Source organism: Scylla paramamosain, chromosome 22 (assembly GCF_035594125.1).
Source record: "Scylla paramamosain isolate STU-SP2022 chromosome 22, ASM3559412v1, whole genome shotgun sequence".
In the NCBI taxonomy this organism is placed as follows: domain Eukaryota; kingdom Metazoa; phylum Arthropoda; class Malacostraca; order Decapoda; family Portunidae; genus Scylla; species Scylla paramamosain.
The window spans coordinates 11,947,430-11,973,084 of NC_087172.1; the positions used below are offsets into that span (position 1 = coordinate 11,947,430).

Sequence of the window (25,655 nt, forward strand, 5' to 3'; positions counted from 1 at the left end):
ATACCAGTAACTGAATTATTTATTAACTTTGCGAGTGACTAAAAAGATTATTATAATCATCAATTAATTTACATTATTTTCATTTTTTTTTTGTTAGGGATGTTAATCAGTTTAGTCTTCATTTGTCATGAAGTTGTAATGTTTTAATGGTAAATTTTAATGGTTAGGGTTAAAAATTTCTCAAAAAACAGGTAACACAGGTATTCATATGCCAGTATACCTGTCAGTTATTCCTCATTTTTTTTGTTACTTCTTGAACTTTCACGACTTTCATTTATATAAGTTTGCCTCGTGTGTAAAAAAAAAAAAAAAAAACTGAAAGACGCGACTGGATAATACACACACACACACACACACACACACACACACAATTGTATTGATACCTCAGCTTCAGTCTAAGACAAGTTTATACATTTTTTTTTCTTTCTCATGGCTCTCGCTTGGGCCTGATGGGGCGGGAGGTGAGGGTGAGGTGAGGGATGGCTCTTGTGGCTGGCGGCGGGGATAGGACAGGGAGAGGGAGTGTGAGAGAGAGGAGGGAGAGGCGGGTGGTCGCTGGGTCGCCCTCCTGCTGTGTCGTCTCTGGCTTTCTACTTCGAGACGTGGAACCCTCACCCATTTGCTCACTTGTGTACTCACGCACTCACTAGATCACTCACTAGATTTTACACTTTTCTATCATATTATTATTTACAGCTATTAATTCGTTAGCTCATCTACTTCCACTTTCTCATAATTCTCTCTCTCTCTCTCTCTCTCTCTCTCTCTCTCTCTCTCTCTCTCTCTCTCTCTCTCTCTCTCTCTCACGTATTCACTTTTACACTCCATTCCTTCCTTCTCTTCGTCCTCCTCCTCCCCCCCTCCTTCCCTCACACTCCTGCTTCGGTCTCTCGCCTAGAGAACTTTCAATAATTCTCTCATACCTTGGTTGCAATTTCCGTTTTGTTTTTCTCGGCGGACACTTACTCGGCTCAGCCCCATCTGGATTTATCGCCAGCCACGACGTAACTAGTATCAAAATGACTCTTTGATGGGCTTTTAATGTAAGGACGTCGTTTCAAGTACCTATATCTTTCTTTATTGCCTTTCTGGCCTGCGCTGGGCTGCTCGAGTTGCCGTTTCGACGATCCCGAGTCAAGACAGCAACACTTCACGACTCCTAACACCATCGCCACCACCACCACCACCACCACCACCAATGAGCAAAGGTGTAGTGGATGTGGTGTCCTGCAGGGTGTTCCTTGTTCTCTTCCTTTTGTTTTTTTTTTCATGTTGTTGTTTGTTTTATTTATTTGTTTATTATTTTGGATTGGATTGGTCGTGGCTTGTTTTATTTTGTTTGGAGTGTTCTTTTTTTTCGTGTGTGTGTGTGTGTGTGTGTGTGTGTGTGTGTGTGCGCGTGTGTGGGATGGTCTTGGGGTTCAGCAGGATATTTTTCCTCCTCTTCATTCCTTCCTTTGTTTATTTTCTTTCTCTAGTATAGGAATGTTTGTAGTTTATTTTATATCTTGTTCATGGGATTTTTTTTTTTTTCTGAACTGGTTTCGGTTTACACACAAACACACACACACACACACACACACACACACACACACACACACACACACACACACACACACACACACTGTCTCACTCCCGCACGCATCTTTTCTTTTAGTCTAGCAACATCACATTCAATCCCACCACAGCAACAAGAAACAAGACGATAAAAGGGCAACCACATCCTCAAACACGAGGAGAGAATCTGAACCTTGTCCCAAATAGGGAACAGAAGAACGTAGCACTGAAAATGGAGCTTCGTTCCTCCCTGAGTTGGTCATAAGAATATAAGAACATGATAAAGGAAGATGCAGGAAGCCATCATGCCCTAAATGAAACATGCCTACGAATTTCCGCATGATATTCCCCGTATAAAACATGCCTATCTATTTTCACGTGGCATTCTCTACATAAGACATGCCTACCTATTTTCACCTGAAGGCGTGAAGGAGCAAGATGTAGAGGAATTTCGTATTTCATTATCAAAGACATGAGGAAGCCTTTCTAAACTAAGGACCTCACTACCTTGTCACCTTTGTCGCAGGATTGATATCCTGACGGAGACTTAGAAGATTTACAAGACTCCATGTGACTCTGTGATGATGCATTTGGCTATATACCTGCTTACTTGCTTTCTCTTCCTCCTCCTCCTCCTCCTCCTGCTGCTTCACCCACGCCTTCAGAATGTGTGGCGAGTGGTTTGCGTGATGGTTTGGCTTACCTGTTTGGTTCCTGTCGCTGGATGCTGTTGGTGAGTGTTTTTCTATGGTGTCGGGCTGTTGGTGAGTGTTTTTCTATGGTGTCGGAGCTATTTTTTTCTTCTCTCTGATGTTCTTGTTCTTGTTCTTCTTGTCATTGTTGTTTCTGTGATAATAATGATAATAGTGATTGTAGTGGCGGTATTAATACTAGTAATAATAATAATAATAATAATAATAATAATAATAATAATAATAACCCAATGGCTGGGGGTTCTAATTTTTAGACGCGTCGCAGATTTGCTGGTCATACGGAGCCCGACTGCACACGCCAAAGCAAGTGTGTCGCTCCGCCGTGATGGTTGCGGCGAGTGACATGTTGCTATAAATAATTCTGCGTTTTCAATATGTGGAGATTTATCTGCATTTTGATCACACTATCGTGTTCACGATAGTTTTTCCTACTTAATGTAATAATGTATTTCAACATTCAATGATAAACTGTTGAAAAAAAGCGATCATAAGTAAAACAAGTTATAAACATTTTTTTTCACATCTTCACAGTTCAACTCGTCGTAATACCATTTTCTTTTTTGTTTTGTCAAGTTTTTACCATACATCTTGATTCTATAGTTACTGATGAGCCTGTTGGTGTCAACCAAAACTGGCTACCACGTATATGAGGTAAATTATGGCATATTTGCGCATTTTGCGCGCTCGATAATTTGAAATTTGTAAAATACGGCAAAACAGTGCGTCTGATGAAATATCATAAAAGAAGAAAGATGCGCCATCAAAAGTTACCTACTGGGAGGTGTTACTGAGACTGAAATCACAATTTTTATATGCGATGGACACCAGAAGGTGCTCCTGGCCAATTCATCGCCTCCATGGGCCTGGCGGAACGTAGTAATGTGCGGTATCAAAACTAGAATCCCCCTCGCTCCGCTCGGGGAATAATAATAATAATAATAATAATAATAATAATAATAATAGTAACAATACTGATGATGATAACAATAATAATGATAATATAAATCAATATTTATTAGAATTCATTAATGATAATGATATTTATTTGTTTATTTATTTATTTTTTATTTATTTATCTGTTAATCTATTTGTTTATTATTCATTTATTAGTGTAATTATTCATTCATTCATTCACTTATATTCTTCCTTAGCTGTCACGGGAAGACATAACGAGCGCGCGTCACTCGTCACAGTAGGCAGTGTTACTCTTAAGATATTCTATGCACGCTGAGTTCCCTTGGACCGCCATTGGCCGTAAATGCCGCTGTTCATTTGGGTTAATGGGAGGAACTTTGTGAAAACTGACACGTTAAAAAAGTTACCTGTGAGTCACCATTGTAATTAGGGTGGGGTACCTCCATCTCACCTCTGTCCACCTGGTACTAACTGTCACCTGTAATACTCGTCACGTCATGAGTCTTGTTGTTCATATTCTTGTTTCTCTTCTTGTTTGTCGTGTTAGTCTGTTCATTCTCCCTCTCCTTCACTTTATTTCCTCCCTTCCTCCTTTTCTTTCATGATGGATTGAGGATGGTGATGGTGAAGGATGGTGAGGGTTATGATAGTGGTAGACGGTGGTGGGGTGGTGGGGAGAGTTGTGGTGGTGGAGGTGGTGGTGGTGGTGATGGTGGTATTCGTGGTGATGGTGGTCGTAGTGGTGATGGTGGTGGATGACGTTAGTGGTAATAGTAATGATAGTGGTGGATGTGATGGACATTGTAATAGTATTAGTGGTGGTGGTGGTGGTGGTAGTAGTGGTTGTGTTTATGATGGAGATGGAGATAGTGTTGGTGGTAGAGGTGGAGGTGGATGTGGTGGTGGTGGTCAGGGTGGGAGGGGGGGTTCCCTTTACCCAGCCAGGCTATAAAATAAATGGCTCATTACAGGCAGGTCCGGTGGGCAGTCCGGCTCAGTCGATAATGAGTCTGAGAGCTCTCTCTCTCTCTCCCTCTCTCTCTCTCTCTCTCTCTCTCTCTCTCTCTCTCTCTCTCTCTCTCTCTCTCTCCCCTTATACTCGTACTGTACACCATTAATTTATTATTTTTTCCTTTGTATCTGTTTATCTACCTAGCTTTTATCTATTGTTTATGTATGTCTGTCTATACAGGGTGTCCCACGAATTAAGGTACATACTTCGGGATTTGATAGTTTAAGTAATTCTAAGTCGAAAAATACTCTTTACACATATGCTGTGTTTTGCTTTATTTTGCAGGAAAGTAACGTTTAAATTATATTGTGAGAACCGCTCGCCTGGGTAGGCCTTCGCCTCCATTTTTCCCGCCTTTTCGCGTACTCGAATTGCGCCGAGTGGCATTAAGTGATATTCTTTTTGTGTATAATCTACGCAGTCACATCCTTACAGGAAACAATTAGCAAATGACAGATCAAACAACTAAGGCAGTATCGTCCAGGTGACAATACGAAACCCCACCATCAGTACAAGAATACAAAGAATACAAACACAAATACATAAGGGGTAAAATTCACGGAATATAGCACAATTTTTCATCACTTGTAAAAAAAAAATATTATATATATATATATATATATATATATATATATATATATATATATATATATATATATATATATATATATATATATATATATATATATATATATATATATATATATATATATATATATATATATATATATATATATATATATATATATATATAGTTTTGGCGGGGAACGTCCGGCAGTCGTCATGAAGCTATTAAGTTGCCACGTATGTTTAAAAGGTAGCACTTAACAATCACTGTATTCCTGTTACCTGTATGTTTTCTTCAATGACACACAAAAGGAACATTAGTCAGTTATTTGCTAACTCTCCTGTAAGGATCTGACTGCGAAGATTGTACACAAAAAATTATCACTTAATGCCACGCGGCGCCACTCCAGTACGTTAGCCAGCCGAGGCGGGAAGGAAGGAGGGGGAGGCCCACTCAGGCGAGCAGTTCTCATTACGCAACTTACACGTTAATTTTTCGCAAAATAAAGCAAAACACAACATATGTGTATAGAGTATTTTCGACTTAGAATTACTTGAACTATCAAATCCCGAAGTATATATACTCGTATATATATATATATATATATATATATATATATATATATATATATATATATATATATATATATATATATATATATATATATATATATATATATATATATATATATATATATATATATATATACACACACACACACACTAGTATGTACACCAGAACTTCATACACGTAAAACAGTTCAGAATAGCTGGATTATCTGAATGCGGTAATAAGTAGTAATCCAAAATATTGTCTCTGGGAAACTCAACTTTTTGGCAGTCCTCGCCACACGTTCCTTTTCTTTCTTTTGCTTGAACTCAGCTGGCGTGTGAACTGCAGTCCTGCGGGGAGAGTGGAAGTAAATAACCCTTACATAAGTCAATGTAGAAATGTAATGCAGAATAAGTCAATACATAAATAAGATATGGTAATGGTTCGTAAATTGTACATGATAATCAATTATAAAGAAAACAAACGAGATATACACAAATCAATGCAGTAATGAAAAAAAAAAAAAAAACAGAATAGGTTAATGCATTAAAATACAAAAACAGTGATAATAGAGTAAATAATAAGTAAACGTTAGGAAAGTGAAATAAGAAAAAAAACTCATAATAGATGAAGACGAAAACAGATCACTGAAATAAAAGAAATACTGGTATGTAATAAGATTTAACGTCTTACTAAATGATTACTCGTGTGACTTGTTCCGTGTGCACGTCTCCCCTAATAAGGAAGGAAGAGCCGAGGTGTAAGACCTGAACGTAAAAAAAAAAAAAAGTGATGAAATTTAATGTGGCAAGAAAATTTTTGTACGCTTCAGTCATTCTGTTTGTTACTCTTCTCTTTCTTTTGTTGTTTTCTCCCAAATTCAATTCAAATATAATACCTTCGTTTTATGATATATATATTTTTTTATTAACATTTATTCCATCCGTATTTAGATGTTTTTGTTGGTTGGCTTGAAAAAAAAAAAAAAATGTTCCTCTCCTGGAAATAAAGTCTGTGAAACAAAGCATGATTTCCATCAGGTAAATCATGAATAACACCTTAATGAACAAACGATATGCAGTTGTTTGCCATTCTCCTTTTACTTACGTCCAGGATATATATATATATATATATATATATATATATATATATATATATATATATATATATATATATATATATATATATATATATATATATATATATATATATATATATATATATATATATATATATATATATAAACTGTTTATGAAAAGAAAAAAAATCAATTGAAGAAAGCATCACCCCCCACCAGGTGAATCATAAATCACACACTAATGAACTAACTATATGAAATTATTTGTACTCCTTCTTTACTTATGTTCAAGATAAAAAAAAAAAAAATCCTTCACTTTCACCCGTTTAATTATTACCTTCCCTTTCTTTGCTCCCTCGCGTGGACAGACAGATTCTTCACTGACCGTCGGCTTCCCTCCCACAAGGACACGAAGAAGGACACGAGGAGGGCGAACAACTCTTCTCCTTCAAGGTAAGTGCCTTATATATTATGTATTTTATGGAAGGCTGACCATTTATACTTTATTCTCTCCCTCTGATCCTTTTTTTTTTATCTCTCATTCCTTCCCCTTCCTTGTATTCCTCATGTTCCTCCCGCCCTCTTCAATGTCTTGTCTCTTAGCCATTCTCTAAAGGAAGGCTGACCATCTATGCTTTCTCCCTCTTTATCCTCTTTTTTTTCTCTCCCTCTTATTCCTTCGCTTTACTCGTAATTTTTGTGTTTCCCCCACCCTCTTCTCGTGCACCTCTCCGGTTCATTGTGGTCTTACCTGGAAGGAAATAGCGGAGGGCAGGTAAGGAGCCGATGTAGAAATACTGAGGTGTGTTTGGTGAGCGTTGGCTGGCCGGGCGATGTGTATTGTAATGAGAGGAAAGGATGCGTTGCGTTCCCCAATACTCGCTTTGACTGAAGTGAGGAGGGAAGCTGTAAGTATTTGGACAAGTAAGAGTTTTGTGTTTTGTAATGAGAGGAAAGGTTGCGTTGCGTTCCCCAGTACTCGCTTTGACTGAAGTGAGGGAAGCTGTGGGTATGTGGAGAAGTAATGAGTTTTTTTTGTTTTGTTGTTGTTTTGTACTTATGGCAGGTTTGATGTGGTTAGGGAACAGGTTTTTTTGTGATTTATTTATTTGTTGATGAAGTGTATGTTTTCCTTGTGTATGCTTATTAAATAAATGCCTGTATTGCTTATATTTCTGGTTTCTTTATTTATTTGTTTGATGTATCTTTTCTTGTATTTCTCTTTATCTTATTTATTCTATATATCAGTTTATTTTTCTTATGTTTCAACCAATCCAATTAATCGTTGTAAATTTTCTACCATCCGTCAGTCTTTCCACGTATCTCTGTGCATCGAGCATTACCGTGGTCGGCTGAAAATAGCATCTTCCATACCCTAACTAATTATCAAGACACTGGGTGGGTGCTGAGGTGCTCTTTGTCACCAGGTTGAGTTCATGCTCGTCTCCTTGGCCTCTGAGCCTGGCCAGGGTGAAAGACCTCTCACCCCGGGACTCAAGGCTGACTGATCCTCCCCTTTACTTCACGTTCATTTCCTCGCTTATTCATCGCCGGGAGAGAGAGAGAGAGAGAGAGAGAGAGAGAGAGAGAGAGAGAGAGAGAGAGAGAGAGAGAGAGAGAGAGAGAGAGAGAGAGAGAGAGAGAGAGAGAGAGAGAGAGAGATATTACAGTTCATTTAGGCTCCGTGACACAAGATTTAGAGATAAGGCTGAGATTGTGGTCTTGTGCTATGTTTCATATTTCCTTGATGCACCGGGAGGGAGAGACTTAGCGAGGGAGGCGAGGAGGTATTAACACGCTTCGTCATCTGTAGTCATATGTTAAAACCTTTCAGGCTTTCATTAAGATTATTTTCAAAGGCCATAGAAATTATTAGCCCTGTTCCCATGACTACTTCTCCTACTGATGATGCGCCACTCTTGTTAAACTCCCGAAAACCTCAATAACTTTCACTACAGTGTGTTGAGATAAGACGCTGCCGATGCGTTTTGACAATACGTGCCTTACTCTGTCTGCGTCTGTCGCTCAGTGTTCAGAGAGAGAGAGAGAGAGAGAGAGAGAGAGAGAGAGAGAGAGAGAGAGAGAGAGAGAGAGAGAACGTTTCAGAATAAGAGCCTAAAATTCCTACAATGTCTTCTGACGCCGCGCCGCTGAGTTCTCCCTCGTAACCTTCCTAGCTTCGTACACAGCAGCCATGGCCATAAAGCTACGCAGTGCACTAGTAATTATAAGGCGTCTCTCCTCGCGGGTTTGTTGAGGTGCTCTGAACTTTTATCCTTTATTGTAATTAAATAGAAAGAGCGGTTCATTCTGTCCTCCTTTTGTTCACGTCTGGACTGCGGGTCGTGGCCAGGCCTGAGTGGACTCCAAATTATGCCCCGCTCCCATTGTTGGCCTGCGCGATGCCCTAATGGAGGCTGCCCTAAGTACATGTTGCGTGGTGGTGGTGGTGGTGGTGGTGGTGGTGGTGGTGGTGGTGGTTGTCTGTAGGCGCTTGGAAGGAGTCTACAGTATTTCGTTCAACTCCACTTTCCCTTTCTTATTCTGGTTTTCTCTTCTTCCTCGTATATCACTTTCTTCTCTTTCTCTTCTCCTGGTCTTCTAGTCTTCTTATTCTCCGGTGTTTTGGTATTATTTCCTTTTGGTTTCTATCTTCGTTCTCATTATTTTCTTTTTTCTATTTCTTTATTTGATTTATTTTGCTTAAATCGCTTTGTTTCTTCTCATTTCCCTTTCTTTATCTTTTTTTCTTTGGTTCCGTCATCACTTTTTCTTTCCTTTGCTATTTTCTTCGCTTAGATAACTTAAATCCGTGGTTTTCTATTATTATTATTATTATTATTATTATTATTATTATTATTATTATTATTATTATTATTATTATTATTATTGCTATTACCATTATTATTATTTCTATTTTCTTTTGTATCCTTTTCTTCTTTCGCCTTTTGTTCCTGCTACTTTTCAATTTCTTATTCTATTTTTATTTTTTGTTATTTTCACTCAATCGCTCTTCCACTCCTTCCATTTCCTCCTCCCCTTATTTCTGTATTTTTCTTTCATTCTATTCCTTTCCCTTCTATTACTTAATTCTTCTTGTCCTTAACTATATATCTGTCCTGCCTCTTCCTTTCTCCCCCTTCCCTTCCCCTCTCACATCACCCCCCCCATCCAGTACTCAGGTATCGTCAGAATCACCTGCGGTCCATTCCGTTCATTAGCACACCTGACGTTGTTATATATGACTTACTTCCCTCCACCTTGTCCTGACGTAAAAATGAGCCTTGGAATTAACACTTGCATAAATACCTTGCCGGGAAACACAGATGCCTCTTTTTTTTGTTGGTTGTACTTCTGTCGTATTTTATGTGTTCTTTGAGTTGTTTGAATGTAAAGACGGAGAAAAAAATATGTATATAAGTTTCTGGTTGTTTTTTTGTTTTTATGATATGGAATGATTCGGGTTTTCATATTTTTGTTGATAGAGAAGTACTTAATTATATTCTTTTCATTAGTATTGAGTGTTGAGTTGTCATAGTGGAATGAGAGAGAGAGAGAGAGAGAGAGAGAGAGAGAGAGAGAGAGAGAGAGAGAGAGAGAGAGAGAGAGAGAGAGTCTGTCTGTCTGTCTGTCTGTCTTGCGGAGTTGGGATAAAGTAAGAGTCGATCATACAAGAAAGAAAAGAAGAAAGAAAATAAACAGAATACACACACACACACACACACACACACACACACACACACACACACACACACACACACACGCATACCACCACGACTACAACAACAACAACAACAACAACAACAACATCAATAACAACAATGGACACGAAGAAAGGAAGAAAGAAAGAGCACGTTATCGAGATGAAGGTAAAGATAACTCGAGATAAGAGGAGGAGGAGGAGGAGGAGGAGGAGGAGGAGGAGGAGGAGAAAGGCGAAGGCGAAGAAGGAGGGAAGCCGTGGTAACTAACTTAAGTCAGAGGTAGAGAAGAAGGTCGAAGGAGGAGGAGGAGGAGGAGGAGGAGGAGGAGGAGGAGGAGGAGGAGGTGGTGGGGGTGGAGGAGGAGGTTGTTATTGATGGGCAACATTTAGGATAATTATAACTGTGAGCTAACGATAATTATTGCAATGTTAATTAACACCACTCACACCGGGACGTTGCAAGGGAGGTTTAATTAGCATGCAAGGCTCAGGCAGTTCATTATCAATTGGTTTATTGCTTTTAATAAATAATGGTACCTTTGGCCCACGAGAGAAAGGAGGAGGAGGAGGAGGAGGAGGAGGAGGAGGAGAGAAGGGAAGGGTGAAGGAGGAGGAGATTAATGGATGGGTAGGAATGGGGATGGAGGTAGGATAAGAGAGAGAGAGAGAGAGAGAGAGAGAGAGAGAGAGAGAGAGAGAGAGAGAGAGAGAGAGAGAGAGAGAGAGAGAGAGAGAGAGAGAGAGAGAGTAGTTCTAGCAACGGAAGAGAAAAAGTAAAGAAAATATATTAAGTAAACGAAGCAGAGGAAGAAGAAAGACGCGAGGAATAAAAAAAGGAGAGAAAACAAAGGTTAAACTGAAATTAGAAAACGTAGGAATTTAAAATAGGGAATTAGTCTAACTCATTTACATTTTCTTTTTTATCTTCCACTTCATTCAACCTCCCACTTTATTCCTCAGCCTCCCACTCCATTCCCATTCTCCCACTCCATTTCTCAGCCTCCCACTCCATTTCTCAGCCTCCCACTCTACCACTCCATTCCTCTCTTCCCAGTAGCTCCTTGTTTTGGTGTTATCAAAGCGACAATCTTGAAGTTAGGGAGTCCGTGGTCCTCCCGCGCTGCCTCCTCCTCCTTCCTCTTCTGCTTCTACTAACAGTGGAAGAGAAGCGCATTAAGGTGGTGGAGGAGGAGAAGGAAAGAGAAACAAGGAGACAGAGAAGGGAAGGGTAAAATTAAGGACATAGGCTATAGATATGCATGGTTCGGAAGACAGAGGAAGGAAATGCAAGGTTATGGCAGAGCTTGGCGAAGAGGACAAACAGGGAGACACAGAAAGGAGAGTTTAAAGTTAGGAGGGACATACGCTATACCTAGACATGGCCTCGAAGAAGAGCAACAGGGAGACATAGAGGAAAGGGAAAGGTTAGATAAGGTATATACTATGGCTCATTTGTCTCATTGGCTTTGTGAGTGAGGTGGGTGATGCTCCTTACCACAAGACACCGTTACTGTGACATCTGAGTCTCCACACTTTACCTTCGTTCCCATTCGTCGACTAAACCGAGGGAAGGATGAACACCTGGGTGACTTGTGTGCCGACTGCCCCAGCCTGCATGCACACTAGGGCCCACGTATTATTAGCCAGGTGCTTGTCACTGCACCACGGAGGAACTGTGAGAAGGAAGGAGAAGAGAAGAAAGAGGTGTCATAGAGAAAAATAAGAACTTAAATAAGGGAACTTGCAAGAAGCCATCATGCCTACACGTTGCATTCCCTTGATTAGACATACCTATTTCCATCTGTCATCCTTATCAGAGAGAGAGAGAGAGAGAGAGAGAGAGAGAGAGAGAGAGAGAGAGAGAGAGAGAGAGAGAGAGAGAGAGAGAGAGAGAGAGAGAGCATACGGAAAAAGGATGGAATTAATTATTATAATGACGCAGTTAGAAAAAAAAAGGAAGCCAGGGAAAATTGTAATAATCGTATCTACGAAAATAGAGAAAATTGTTACTTAATTGAAATGCGCGGGAGGAAAATGTGCAGAGTAAAGGTTAGTTTAGATGCAAACCCGAAGAGAGGGCGAGAATGGAAGAGAATGAGTGGAATAAAACCGAAACTTGAATATAAAAAGAAAAAAAAATGAAAAGAAAAAGAGAAGAAAGGCATGTAAAAAGAAACCTATAATTTTATTAAGGAAATTATTAACAAAGATACAACAATAACTTAAAAAAACGCAATAAAAAAAAACTTGAAGAATAAGAAATAAAACTCAGTAGTAAACGAACAAAAAAAGAAGCAAAAAAAAAAAAAAAAAGAGAAGCAGAAGGAGGCTTGGTGGAGCGTAGCGGACAGTGGGGGGAGGATTGTAATAGAAGGGAGCATAGATAGGGGGATGCTGCGAAGAGAGGAGGAGGAGGCAGGGAGCGTTGCAAGGAAAGGAAGGGATCAGAGGAGGTAGGTAGAGGCTGGATAGACAGGGAGGGGGTATTTGTGGTGGGGGAGAAGAGCTAGGGATCTCTCAAGGGGGCAAGGGAGGAGGGGAGTCGAAAGAACAGGCAGGGGAGTGGATGAACAGGGGGGAATTGTGAGGGGGCGAGGGGTAAAGGGAGGTAGAGAGTCGAAAGAAAGGGGCAGGGGAGTGGATGGACAGGGCTGGAGGTACAGTTGTGAGGGGCAATGGGAAGGGGTAGAGGGTATCGCTGGAAGGAGAAAGGAGGGGCTTGGGATGGGGGGGTGGGGGTGCCGGGAAAGATAAGACGTGACAGAGGATGTGTAGAGTCCTAACATGACCGCTGTCGGACCCCCGGTGGGAGGCTTCCTAGATGTGACAGGATGAGGCGGAGCGAGGCAGCGGACGACAAGGACCCCGCCAGGATACCCTCTGATAACGGGAAGGAGTAGGAGCAGGAGTAGACGAAGGAGGGTTACGAGGGAAGGAAGGAAAGAAGGAAGAAGTGGGTTTGTTGAGGGAGAGAAGGCTTGTGTGTAGGAGGAGGAGGAGGAGGAGGAGGAGGAGGAGGAGGAGGAGGAACACTGTCAAAAGTTTAGGGTAATGCATGTTCTTCCCTTATCAGCAGAACCCTAACAGAGTCCCTCAATGTGTCCCTTCCTCCCTCCTTCACTCCCTTCTTCCCTCCTCTCTCTTCCTTTCTCTCCCTATGGTTATTATCTCCTTTAACTTCTCTTTCATTCTGTTTTCTCTTTCTTTTTCCTCGTCTCACTTTTCTACTTTTCCTCTCTCTTATTCCCTTTCTTAATTTTCTTGATTATTTCTTTTTTTTATCATTTATAATTTTAGACTTTTCGTGCTTTCTTTTTTTGTCTTTTCCTCTCTCTCTCTCTCTCTCTCTCTCTCTCTCTCTCTCTCTCTCTCTCTCTCTCTCTCTCTCTCTCTCTCTCTCTCTCTCTCTCTCTCTCTCTCTCTCTCTCTCTCTCTCTATCTATCTGACACACAAACACCCACTCCTTTCCTCAGTATGACTAACATTCCCTCACTCCACTACCACCACCACCTCATCTCCCTGTCCGGGCGGCCCTCAGATTGTGGGCGTCGTAGTGCGCGGGTGGGCGGAGCAGCACGCCCACATCATTGCATATTCAAGAGCCCAGGGCAGCCTCACAGCGCCGCCAACTCTCACTAATGACCAGTCCACTGTTCCTTCGCTCTCACTGTTTATAAAGGGCAATGAGAAACCGAAGGACTAGCGAAAGAGTTTGTTGGTGCTGCTGCTGAGGGAAGGAGAAGGGAAGGAAGGGAAGGGGTTGGAAATATTATTGGTGCTTGAACGGCGGGTGTTGAGAGAGAGAGAGAGAGAGAGAGAGAGAGAGAGAGAGAGAGAGAGAGAGAGAGAGAGAGAGAGAGAGAGAGAGACGTCTGGGTGGGTATGTAAATCGATTTTATTTTTTCCTCTCTCTCTCTCTCTCTCTCTCTCTCTCTCTCTCTCTCTCTCTCTCTCTCTCTCTCTCTCTCTCTCTCTCTCTCTCTCTGTGTGTGTGTGTGTGTGTGTGTGTGTGTGTGTGTGTGTGTGTGTGTGTGTGTGTGTCTGTCTGTCTGTCTTACCTTTTAGATTCCATTAGCGGCTGTCTGTCTGTCTCTGTCTGTCTGTCTGTCTTTATTTTGGTTTCTTTGCGACAGTCAGTGTGTGTGTGTGTGTGTGTGTGTGTGTGTGTGTGTGTGTGTGTGTGTTACGAGGATGTGAAGTGGTGGTTAACTTGTAGGTGGAATGCTCCCTCTTGCGGCGTCTTTGTGCTGTGTGTGTGTTGTAGAAATGTCGGGAATGTCGGTGAGAGAGAGAGAGAGAGAGAGAGAGAGAGAGAGAGAGAGAGAGAGAGAGAGAGAGAGAGAGAGAGGGGGCAGGGGTCAACAGGGCTGCTTCTCCAGTCTTACCTTTATTGTTGATTAAAATGTCTAGCGTGTGTCAAGCAAACTTCTTTCTACTGCTGCTTCCTCCCCTCTGCTTTCTCTCCTCTCCTCTCCTCTTCCTCTTATCTCATGTACTTTGTTATTATTATTACTATTATTATTATTATTATTATTATTATTATTATTATTATTATTATTATTATTATTATCATCATCCCTTTCCCTTTTCTTACAGCTTTCCTTCTCTCTATACCCTCAATTCTTTCATCCTCCACCTTTTCCTCACTTTCCTTACCTCCCTTATCCTCCATCCTCTCCTTCTCTTCTCTCTCCTCCCATCACCTCCTTCCCTCCCAACCCAACCCTCCCCAGCCTTATCCTACCTTCGTCCTGTCCTGCCCGTCTCAGTTAACTACGCATATTCACCATTTTGTTCGCCTCAATAACAAAATGAAGTGCAGTAAGTTTATACTTGTTTAGTTCAGTGTTTTTCTTTTTCTTTTTCTTTTTTTTTTTGTTTCTCGCTTCCACAATGACGCTCGGAGTTTACACTTGAATGCACATCACGTAGGGAGAGGACAGGAATGCACGAGTTATTACGTATTGTTATTTATAAGATGTGAGAGGGGCAAAAAAAAAAAAAAAATAATGTAGAAAATCGAATGGGGAAAAAAATAGGTTCTTAACTTGTAAGGATAAGAAAGGATGTTGAGATGAAAGGATGTTTTGTTGTTGTTGCTGTTGTTGTTGTTGTTGTGGTTTTTGCTCCTCTTGTTCTTGTGCTTCTTCTTGTCCATCTTCTCGTTCCTGTTGCTCTTGTTCGTGTTCTTGTTTTTGTACTTCGTCTTCTCTCTCCTCCTCCTCCTCCTCCTCCTCCGCCTCCTCCATGCTGATGTTAATGGTAAGGATACTTTTTTTTTGTCTTACTGAATGCAAAATAAGAAAAATTACACACAAAAAAAAAAAGGCAAGGAGAATATCCCAACTGCGCTTCTCCCCAGCGACAGGAAGAAACTAATTGCATGAAGGCTCAAGTCTCAGCCATATTTAATTTCAGTCAAAATGTAAAATATTAGAATATTACGAAGAACCTTGCATCCCTGGAGCCTTCAGAGGACCTTAGTTGGGGAGGGGTGGGGGACGGGAGGACCTTGGAAGCGGGAAGATGTCGGGGCGGGAAGATCTAGGGACGGGAAGACATTGGATGGGTAGGAGTGGATTACTAGACTATAGGGACGAGAGGACTTGTGTGGCGTGGTTGCTTTGGGACGGGAAGTTGTGAAGAAGGACTGTGGAACGGGAAGACAAAGAGGAAGAGCATTGGAATGGGAGGACAAGGAGAAGGTCTTTGGGACGGGAAGATGATAAGAGAGGAAGACGAGAGGACTTAAAGACAAAGAGGACATGAGAACATAAGAATGACGAGACCCCGAGAATCAAGAACTCGAGAGCGGGAAAACCTGTGGAGCTAAAGAGGCAAGGAGCAGGAGGATTGAGAACACAGAGACGGGAGGAGGCTGTGGCGGGAAGAGGCGCTTTACCACAAGTCGCATTAATCAGGGGCTGGAAATATGCAAAGCGGGGGGGTTGGCCAAAGCGGGGACTGGCGGCGATAAAGTCCAGTGTTTGGAAACCCCGTCAGAGGAGAACCATAGAGTGTCTCGGACGTAATTGTGGAGACCAGGCGGGACGGAGAGGCGGCCGGCGTGATGGATGGGCGCCGCCAGCCACTGATCATAGTAATTGCTGACGTGCGGGTGGCCAATCACAGGCATAGTTCACGGTCCAAGTGGCCAATCAGAGTATACGTGTGCATTGTGCCAGCCAATAGCGAAGCAGGTACTTTTTTTTGCAGGGTCAATCAGAGCCTGGCATTATCCTCCACGCTGACCAACCCGCCGCTCGCTCGCAAGACGTGGATATTTTGGTGCAATTATCAGCGCGGCGTGGGAGTGACCTATCAGATCGCTAACAGGTCCGCCGCGTGACCTTGCTTGTCTGCGACCGGGATGTCACTGACCCGAGGCTGCGCTGCGGGAGGAGTTATGAGGCTCGTGTGCGGAAAATATTTTGTGGATGTCTTGCTTGTTGATGCCTGTGGGGGGGAGGAGGAAGAGGAGGAGGAGGAGGAGGAGGAGGAGGAGAAGGAGGAGGAGGAGGAGGAGGAGGAGGAGGAGGGAGGAGGAGGAGGAGTGGCTTGGCTTGGCTGCGCGCACACACACACACACACACACACACACACACACACACATACACACACACACACACACACAGTAAGCCTCCATTATGTGAGCCGCTGATAATCGGACCCACACAACGCCTCGCTGCGAGTCAACCAAGACATTTACGATGCAAGATTTCAGCCAATTTTCCCTTATATCCAGCGCATCTTGCCCCCGCCCCTCTCCCTCCCCCATGCCCCTCCCTGGTGGTGGTGGTGGTGGTGGTGGTGGTGGTGCGTCCCCTGCCGTCCGTCCCCAGGGGTGGCAAGGCTGGTGGGGGGAAAGGACTCTGGGATAGGATGGGGAGGTACAGGGGGAGGATCTCAACCAATCCCTGTATTATTATTCCTCTATGGTTCCTGCCACGTTCTGGTTTTCCTTTATTTATGAGTGTTGGGAGTAAGATGAACGCACGCAGATTCCTCCTCCTCCCAGCATTACCAGTACACAAAGGGGGAATGGAAATGAGTCTTCAGCACAAAATTATAGATATTCACAGGGTTATAAATAGAGTTAACATGTTTCGTTTCTAATATTTTTTTCTTTTCCATGTTTTTTTTTTTCAGTGTTCGTCTCCATTTTGTGGGGCAGACTTGCTTTGTCGTGTCCGCTTTTTGTCTTGCTATCTTGTTACAAAGATGGGATGGGATGGGGAGAGGGATGGAAGCAGGGATGGGACGGAGCATGATATGGGATGGGATAGGATGGGGAGAGGGATGGTACGAAGGCAAAGATGGGATTTTGACACGGATGGGATGGGAAGAGAGGGATGAAAGAGCGACAGAGATGGAATGGGAATGTAGATGGAATGGGGACAAGGATGGAATGGAGACAGGACTGGGGGTGTAATAGGAATGATAACAATAATAATAATAGTAAATCGTTTATTGATCAAGAATGTTACGGCAAAAAAAAAAAAAAAGAATAAATAAATAGTGTCACATTATCTTGGTTCACTAGAAGCACTTTATACTCGTATAATAGGACGGGAGGTCACTGATAAGTATAAGCAAACATATGTACTAACTATAAACACGAATATCAAGTCCAGGTATAACATTGGTATAGAAATCGAAGAAATCTCGTTAGTTGAGTGCAGAGGTATCCCAGGTAAAGGTGCGAGGCGTGAGAGTAACACTGCCGCCGCCTCACGCCCGCCACTCAGCATCAGGGTGAATGGAACACGTTTGAGCGACATTTTACCAGCAGTGTAGCAATTCCTGGGCGTGAGAGAGGTGTGGGTGGTGTGAAGGTGATCAGGATTAACCTTTACCTTTTATTAACTGTCTCTCTCTCTCTCCTCTCTCTCTCTCTCTCTCTCTCTCTGTTTTTGTCTCTTTCTGTCTGGCTAGCTGTTTGTTTGTTTGTGTCTGCTTGTTTTTGTCTTTCTGTCTGTCAGTTCGTCGATCTCTCTCTCCTCTCTCTCTCTCTCCTCTCTCTCTCTCTCTCTCCTCTCTCTCTCTCTCTCTCTCTCTCTCTCTCTCTCTCTCTCTCTCTCTCTCTCTCTCTCTCTCCTTGCATGCAGGTATATTTTTTCTTTCTCTCTGGTAACACTGTCAGGCGTTACCTCGGAGATGCTTGCAGGAATTTGGTTCATCTATTTGTTTTGTGTCCCAGACGTTAAGAATCCTTCTCCCTTTTTATTTCGCTGTATTTATTCAAGAAGATTCGTTTTTTTTTTCTTTTATCATGGAGGTATTACGTTTTTTTAATGTGGTTTAATTTTTTTTTTTCATTCTTGCTCTTATGAATGCTATCGTATTTTTTTTTCGGTTCTGTCTTCTGTGTTTGCTTTTACAAGATGTATGTTGTTGGTCCGTGCGTCGCTTCCTTTCTTTTTTCTTCTTCATATATATATATATTTTTCATTTTATTTAACTTACTAACCCACGTCTCTCGTCCTTCTCTATTTACATGACATTTTTCCTTCCCCTGCTTTAATTCGTATGTATCTTATGTATCAGTTCCTTCTCTTCCCTCAGCTGTTTTTCCCTCACCTTTACTCCTTGGGCTGACTTCCACAACCCACTGGGGCCTGCGACGCGCCACCACCGAACATCTCTTGAGAGTATATATATTTTTAATCCCATCCACCCTCCACCTTTTCCTTCTCAACCTCCTTCCCCTCCTTTCCTTTCCCCTCCCCGTGCCCTTCCCTCCTCCTTAGCGACTTACGAGGCAGGAGGAGCGATGGTGACCAAAGATAGGACTCGTAAGGACGGAGGGAGGGAGGGAAGGAGGAAGGGAGGGAGGGAGGGAGGGAGGGAGGAAGGGAGGGAGGGAGGGAGGGAGGGAATTGGAGCTAAAGGTATCGAGAGGAAAGAGTTGGAACGAGAGATTGAAAAGGAAGGACATGGAGGGAAGGAAGGGAAGGATTTGGAAATTGATGATGAGGTGGAAGGAGGAGGAGGAGGAGGAGGAGGAGGAGGAGGAGGAGGAGGAGGAGGAGGAAGTGGAGATAGAGGTGGAGGTGGAGGAAAGGAAGGAGAGAGGAAGGGATGAAACTGGAGGTAGGAAATTTAAGTAAATGTAAAGAGATAAAAATAAGTGGAGGATAAAAAAAGAGGAGAGAGGATAGGTTATTTTGTTTCTCTAAGTGAAAACACACACACACACACACACACACACACACACACACACACACACACACACACACGTTGTCTCATTCATCATTCTTAATTTGTGTGTTTACATCAATCCAAATACACAATTATTCCTGAGTCACACATCTCCTGTCGGTGACGCCCGTTCATGGCCGTGTAGTTTGTTGGGTGTTCGTGTTCAGATTATTATATAGAGTGAATTTATGCATTAAATAACTTTGCGTCCAATAATACTGCCTTTATTGCCATTCCTCTCCACCACCGTCACCACCACCACGACCACCACCACTACCCACACCACACCTGCCTGCCACAGCTGAGGGAGGCCTAAGGACAGGTGCCTTGTATATTACCATCCCTTCCTTCACAGGTCCGATGCTCCCCTCCTGTTCTATTGATCTCTGGTGCCTCTCCTCCTTCCCTCCACTCGCTTATCTTTGTCGTCCCTCCCCTCTGCCAGGCCTCCTCTCCCCGTTCCCTCGCCCACCCTCCCCACGCGCCGCCCACACCCTCACCAGGCCTCATCCTCCTCACACCGGTGGAGATGAATGAGCGCCGCTGTGTCACTGCTGCTCAGTTTATTGTGACGGAGGAGCAGCAGGAGGCGGGCAGCCCTCGGCGGCAATGGCGGCAGTGGTCCTCCTGCCGCCGCCGCCGCCGCCGCCGCCGCCGCCACCACCACCACTGCGGTGGGCCAGGGCGGTGCGGTGTCCCGTGTCCCGCGTGGCGCACCGCCTCCAGGAAGCCGCGCGATGACGGCCGGGATTGGCGGGCGTCGCCTGACATCACGACCCGCCAGATCAATCATTGCATTCCTCTGCACTCACGTGGCATTTGTGACTCCACTGATTGGCTCTCCGCTTCCCAGGATCAGCCAATGGGAATGCAGAATTGAGAGCTCGCATGATAGACAGCTATCAAAATGATAGCTTTCGTGACGGCAGGTTCCTTGGCCGGCCATATTTTACGGCGATGTTTGTAGTCGCATTGTTTGGCAATTATAAAGCAACATAATACGTGTTTTTATACATCCGCACCTGCACATCAAAGGGCGAGGCCTGGACGCCCGGCGGCGGGTGGGGGACGGACAGTGACGCGACGGGTGACTGGCAACTCGGCGGTGACGACATGCGGGTGTGACGGGCGTGGGGTGTGAGCGTGGTGAGGCGTGGGTCGGGGGCGTGTGGGTTCTGCTGTGTGGTGTGCAGTACCGGGGCAGGAGGGCATGTGGCGGGGAGAGGGGCTGCGGGCTGCGGGTGTGGGTGTGGGCGGCTGGGAATTAATACCCAGCGAATCTAAGTTATGACCGCAGCGGAGACCCCGTTAAGGCAACACGTCCTCGTGGCGGCAGAACTGGGGCGGCGTGGGGGAGATATGAGGCAGCGGGGCGCGGCTGGGGCAGGAGCGAGGTGGGGGGATGTGTGGGTGGCGGTGGGGAGGGAGGGCGCAGGCGGGGGCGGGGTGTGGGGGGGCGGTGTGGCGCAGGAATGATTACTTGGACTGTAGCTAATGAGAGACTTTGGACTCTCGCGGCGACCAATCACGAACGGCGAGATAATAAGGCCAGGAGAGGTTATACTGCTTATTTTCCTCTTTATTCCTCCTCCTCCTCCTCCTCCTCCTTCTCCTCCTCCTCCTTTGTTACTGTTCTGTAGCAGGGAGGAAAAATAACAAAACCATAAAGACTCATTGCTTCTCGTTCCTCCCTCGTCTGCTTCACTCGTCTTCCTCCTTCCCCTGACTGACTGACGTCCTCCGCATCCTCGGTAGCAGATTTAGTAGCTCGTCCTTGTCCTTAGTTGTCCACAGTTTAAATGCATTCACATATTATTACACACACACACACACACACACACACACACACACACACACACACACACACACACACACACACACACATAGTTTATTGATCTCAGTAATTTTACGCATCATGATTAATTCAACTAGAACCTTGAAACTATATATAACAATCCCTGTATACATACTCTAGACACACACACACACACACACACACACACACACACCGGGTGACGAGGGGTGATGGGTGGAGGCAGCAGCAGCGAGTCCCCGCAACAAACAGCCAATTGAGATATTGCTCACGAAGACCACAGGCATGTGAGGCTTAATTAGGAGAGGCCGGGGAGAGATATCGGAGGTGGGGAGGCGCCGGGGAGGGGAGGAGTAGGTAGGGAGGCGCGGTGGGGGAGGAGGTGGGGAGATGCGGGGGTAAAGAGAAGGCTGGGGGTTGTTCTCAGCCTCCCCCTGAGAATTATAGCTGCTTAGAAGGCTCTCCTCTCCCCTCTACCTGTATACTCTCCCCATCCATACTTCTCAGGGTGCCCTATACTCTCTCTCTCTCTCTCTCTCTCTCTCTCTGCATCACCCTTTCTTATTTTCTTTATTTCTCCTCCTCCTCTTCTCCCTCTGATGTCCAGGCCGCCTTTTAAGATTTATAGCCAAGTGGCATGCGTGTCCTGTGTGTGTGTGTGTGTGTGTGTGTGTGTGTGTGTGTGTGTGTGTGTGTGTGTGTGTGCGCGTGTTTGTTTGTTTGTTTGTTTGTGTGAAATGGAAGATAACGTTGTGAATGTTTGTATTGTTCTGCACGAATGTAGACAGACAAATGATTGGCGCGCGCACACACACACACACACACACACACACACATTAATTACCTAACACGAAATCAATATATTATTAGTCTCTCTCTCTCTCTCTCTCTCTCTCTCTCTCTCTCTCTCTCTCTCTCTCTCTCTCTCTCTCTCTCATATCTATATATGCACATAAGTATATCCGTGTAAGTATGTATATGTGGCAGAAAATACATGTAACTATGAATACATTTCTTTTTATCTTTTCCTATCTCCCCTTCTATCTATCACTGTCTCCTTATCTATGCATCCTTCAGTCTTTGTACTACTTGCCTCTCTATCTCTCAATCTGTACATCCACGTGTCTGTTTATCATTCAGCAAACACGACGAGGAAGATGATATATGGAATTCGCCCCCCCTCCCCTCCCTCTCTCTCTCTCTCTCTCTCTCTCTCTCTCTCTCTCTCTCTCTCTCTCTCTCTCTCTCTCTCTCTCTCTCTCTCCATGTTCATTTAACTAAAAAATGTAAAACTAAAGACTGTTAAAACGAAGAAGAATTATAAAGAAAGGATGTGATAAAGAGTAAAGAAAATGAAAGGCAACGTATTTAAGTAAAGAAAATCAATATCAATGGATTATTGATATCATTTTTAAAAGTTTATCAACACTTGTAATATCCCTTTCCTTTATCAATTATCTTTTTCCCCTTTTATGCTTTTTTTTATTCTGTTTTTTTTCTTTATTTTCTTTCTTTTTTTTTATCCATCATGGCGGAAAACCTTTTAACCTGTTCCTCAATTAATTAGCGAGGTAATCACGTGTTGTTTCATGACTCAAGACTCGGGTTAATTTGTTCCTCCATTACGCAACATTCCAATCAACTTTCCTTCCTCATATTGTATCATCATGTCTTGCCTCCTCATCCCTTCCCTCCCTCCCTCCCTGCCTGCCTTGTGTTTATCTCTCTTCTTGCCCCTTTTTATTTTTGTTTTCTTTCTCTCCGCGCTTCCCATTCACTCATTTTTTTCTTCTTCCATTTCTCGATTTCACCTTCTCTTTTCCCTACCTTCTGTCTACCTTTCTTCCTTCACTCACATTCTGTTCCATCCTTCCTTTGCAGTCTTCTTATCTCCCTCCTTTCTTTCCCTTCATTCTCTTTTTTTCCTCCCATTCCTCCTTCCTATTCTCTCCCTCTAACTCCATCCCTCCCTCCACCTTCACTCTCCTTCCCTTCCATCCTCCATGCGTACCTCTCTCCCTACCTCTCTCCCTCCGCGCCTCCCTCCCTCCACACATAAAGATATCAGTGGAGGTAATTAAGGCTCCCAGCCCAGCTAATGCATCCTTCAAATATATTCCCCGTGATCCATGAAATTATGCATCGTCTCTAAATTATGACTTCCATCCTCCTTATGGCGTGAGCCCCTCCTCCCTTAGACCTCCCTTTCCTCCGTCTCTCTCCTCCTCATTCTCCCTGTACTCCTTCCTTCCCCACCTATACCCTTTTGTCCTTTTTCTCCCCTTCAATTTGTAACTCTCTTCTGTTTTTTTTTATATGTTTTTATCTTCTTTTCCTCAGCTTCCTACCTGTTTTGTCTTTTTTTCCGTCTTTTGCTCTTACTTTTTTGTTTTGGGTTTGGTGTATTAATTGATATTAGAGTTTAATGAGAAGTGAAACGTAGGGTGGCATTCTTAAACGCTTTGTTCTCTAATAACAACTATTTTTCGAAGGAAGATTATTATTACTATTCTCTTGTTGGTTTTCTCATTGCTGGTGCAGAGGCCTTGTTAAACTACCACCGGAATCAGGAACACACTCTTGAAAACTTAGTTAACCTCCATCACAGCCTGCAGAACTAATTGGAATAAGGTGCCAGTGTTTAATTATAAGGAGCATTGAGTGTTGAAAAAACAATGTGGTTTGATCAGGTGGAGAAAGATAAGATGGGTGAAAGCGTAGGGTGAAGTTAGTGGAGCAGATTTCAAGACACTTATCCTTAAAGTTTAGATAACCCTTTTGACTACACTCTCTGGGGACTGACACCTTCAGTAAGCCTCTTTTTATATATATTTTTGTTTCCCTATACCACTGTTCCCACCTACATATGAACAAAAAAGATAGCGTTGGTGCTGGCGTGGAGTGAGCGTGTGGAGTGATGTGGAGGAGTTAGTTAAGCATGGGTGGAGGAGGGTTAAGAGAGGAGTGCAAGGGTGCAAGGCAAAGAACTCTACTTGTACTTTTTTGGAGGCGAGAGCTGTGCAATAATTTCTGGACCTGGACTTGCCTTCGTTGTTGTCTAAACTTGATGAGTAAAGAGAACAGTAGCGACGTTCCCGCCACTCCTGGTCGCTCGTTATGCAGGATCAGGGTCCAGGTGAATATGTTATTATCTATTATGATTATCTTGTTTTCTTTTTTACATTGTTATAAGACTGGCCAAGAGTAATATGGAAAGTGAAAAACCAATATAAAAGAAAATTAAAATTCCACACTATGCTATTCCCTCAAAAAGGAAATAAAAAAAAGTATATATTTCTGACAGTTTGGGACCCGTTCCTTTTTTCCAGTGACATATAAAACATTAACATAAACAAGGAAAAAAGTAACAAATCATTTTGATACTTTCCATACTGGCAGTCATAAGTCGAGCAACATTCCACATTCCCTATCATCTCACCCTTTATTTTCCCTTCAGTCTCAAGAAGAAAAACAAGAAGAACAAGAACAAGAACAAGTTGTCAAAACCTCTAATCTTCTGACACTCTTAACACAACGTAAAAAAAAAAAAAAGACCGATTTCCAGCAAACCTGAGGACTGAAGGATGGTGGAAAAGCTGCTAAGCATATTGGAAGTGAGTGGTGAAGGGTGTTCGTCCCATGGCGGGACTGTACAGGCGGGGGGGGGCCGAGGGCGTTCACCTGCGTGTTGCATTGTTTCAAAGTCTCGGGTCGGCTCATCAGGTATAAATAATTAATTAATTACTCTGAAGGATGGACGTGAGGCAGAACGTAAAGCAGGTTTTTTTTTTTTTTTTTTTTGTCGTGTCCAGTATGCGGAAGACATCAATAAAGGTAATCTGACTATTATTTGTTACTTTAATATTATATTTGTATACTCCGTGCTCGATAATTTCGTCTTCTTTATGTTCGGGTTTATTTATTTTTATTTATTTATTGTGTTTCCTTCCCTTTTACTGATTTTTAGTAAATTAAGAATGGCTACTAATTAATCTTCCTCTTTTTACAAGTTAGTTATAATATACATTTAACTCGGTACTTTCTTTGTTTGTAGTTTTGTTTGATGGTGTAGATTTAGGTGGACAGTGGAGACGTAGCCTGGTGTGCAGAGAGGCTGGATGGAGTGGATTCTAACAGCACTGTAGATGGTATGGTGGAGGATATGATAGGTAGAGTGGAGTGGAGTGGAGTGGAGTGGAGTGGAGTGAGTAGTACTAGTGTGGAACAAAGTGGTGGAGCAGGAGGGGACAGGTGGAGTAGGGTTAAGAGAGGAGTGTGGAGAGAAAATGTAGGATGAGAGACCATTAAATTCTGGAGGAGGAAAAGACATTACTGAGACTTTAACACTAATTCTCTCTCTCTCTCTCTCTCTCTCTCTCTCTCTCTCTCTCTCTCTCTCTCTCTCTCTCTCTCTCTCTCTCTCTCTCTCTCTCTCACCTTCAATCCAGCACCCCTTCCCTTGCCTTCCTTTCCCTTCTCTTTTCTTCCCTTCCCTTCCCTTCCCTTGCCTTGCCTCCCTTCCCATCCCTCCCTCCGTAGCGT

At 43.3% G+C, this 25,655-nt stretch overlaps 1 protein-coding gene across 1 annotated transcript in view; it reads left to right on the forward strand.

Annotated features, from left to right (window-relative positions):
- LOC135111818 (uncharacterized) overlaps nt 1–25,655 on the forward strand; it is a 78,366-nt gene that overhangs the window by 32,616 nt on the left and 20,095 nt on the right. The window contains exon 5 of the mRNA XM_064025527.1: nt 6,764–6,848. Coding sequence (XP_063881597.1) covers nt 6,764–6,848 — 85 coding nt within the window. The remainder of the gene's footprint in view (nt 1–6,763; nt 6,849–25,655) is intronic.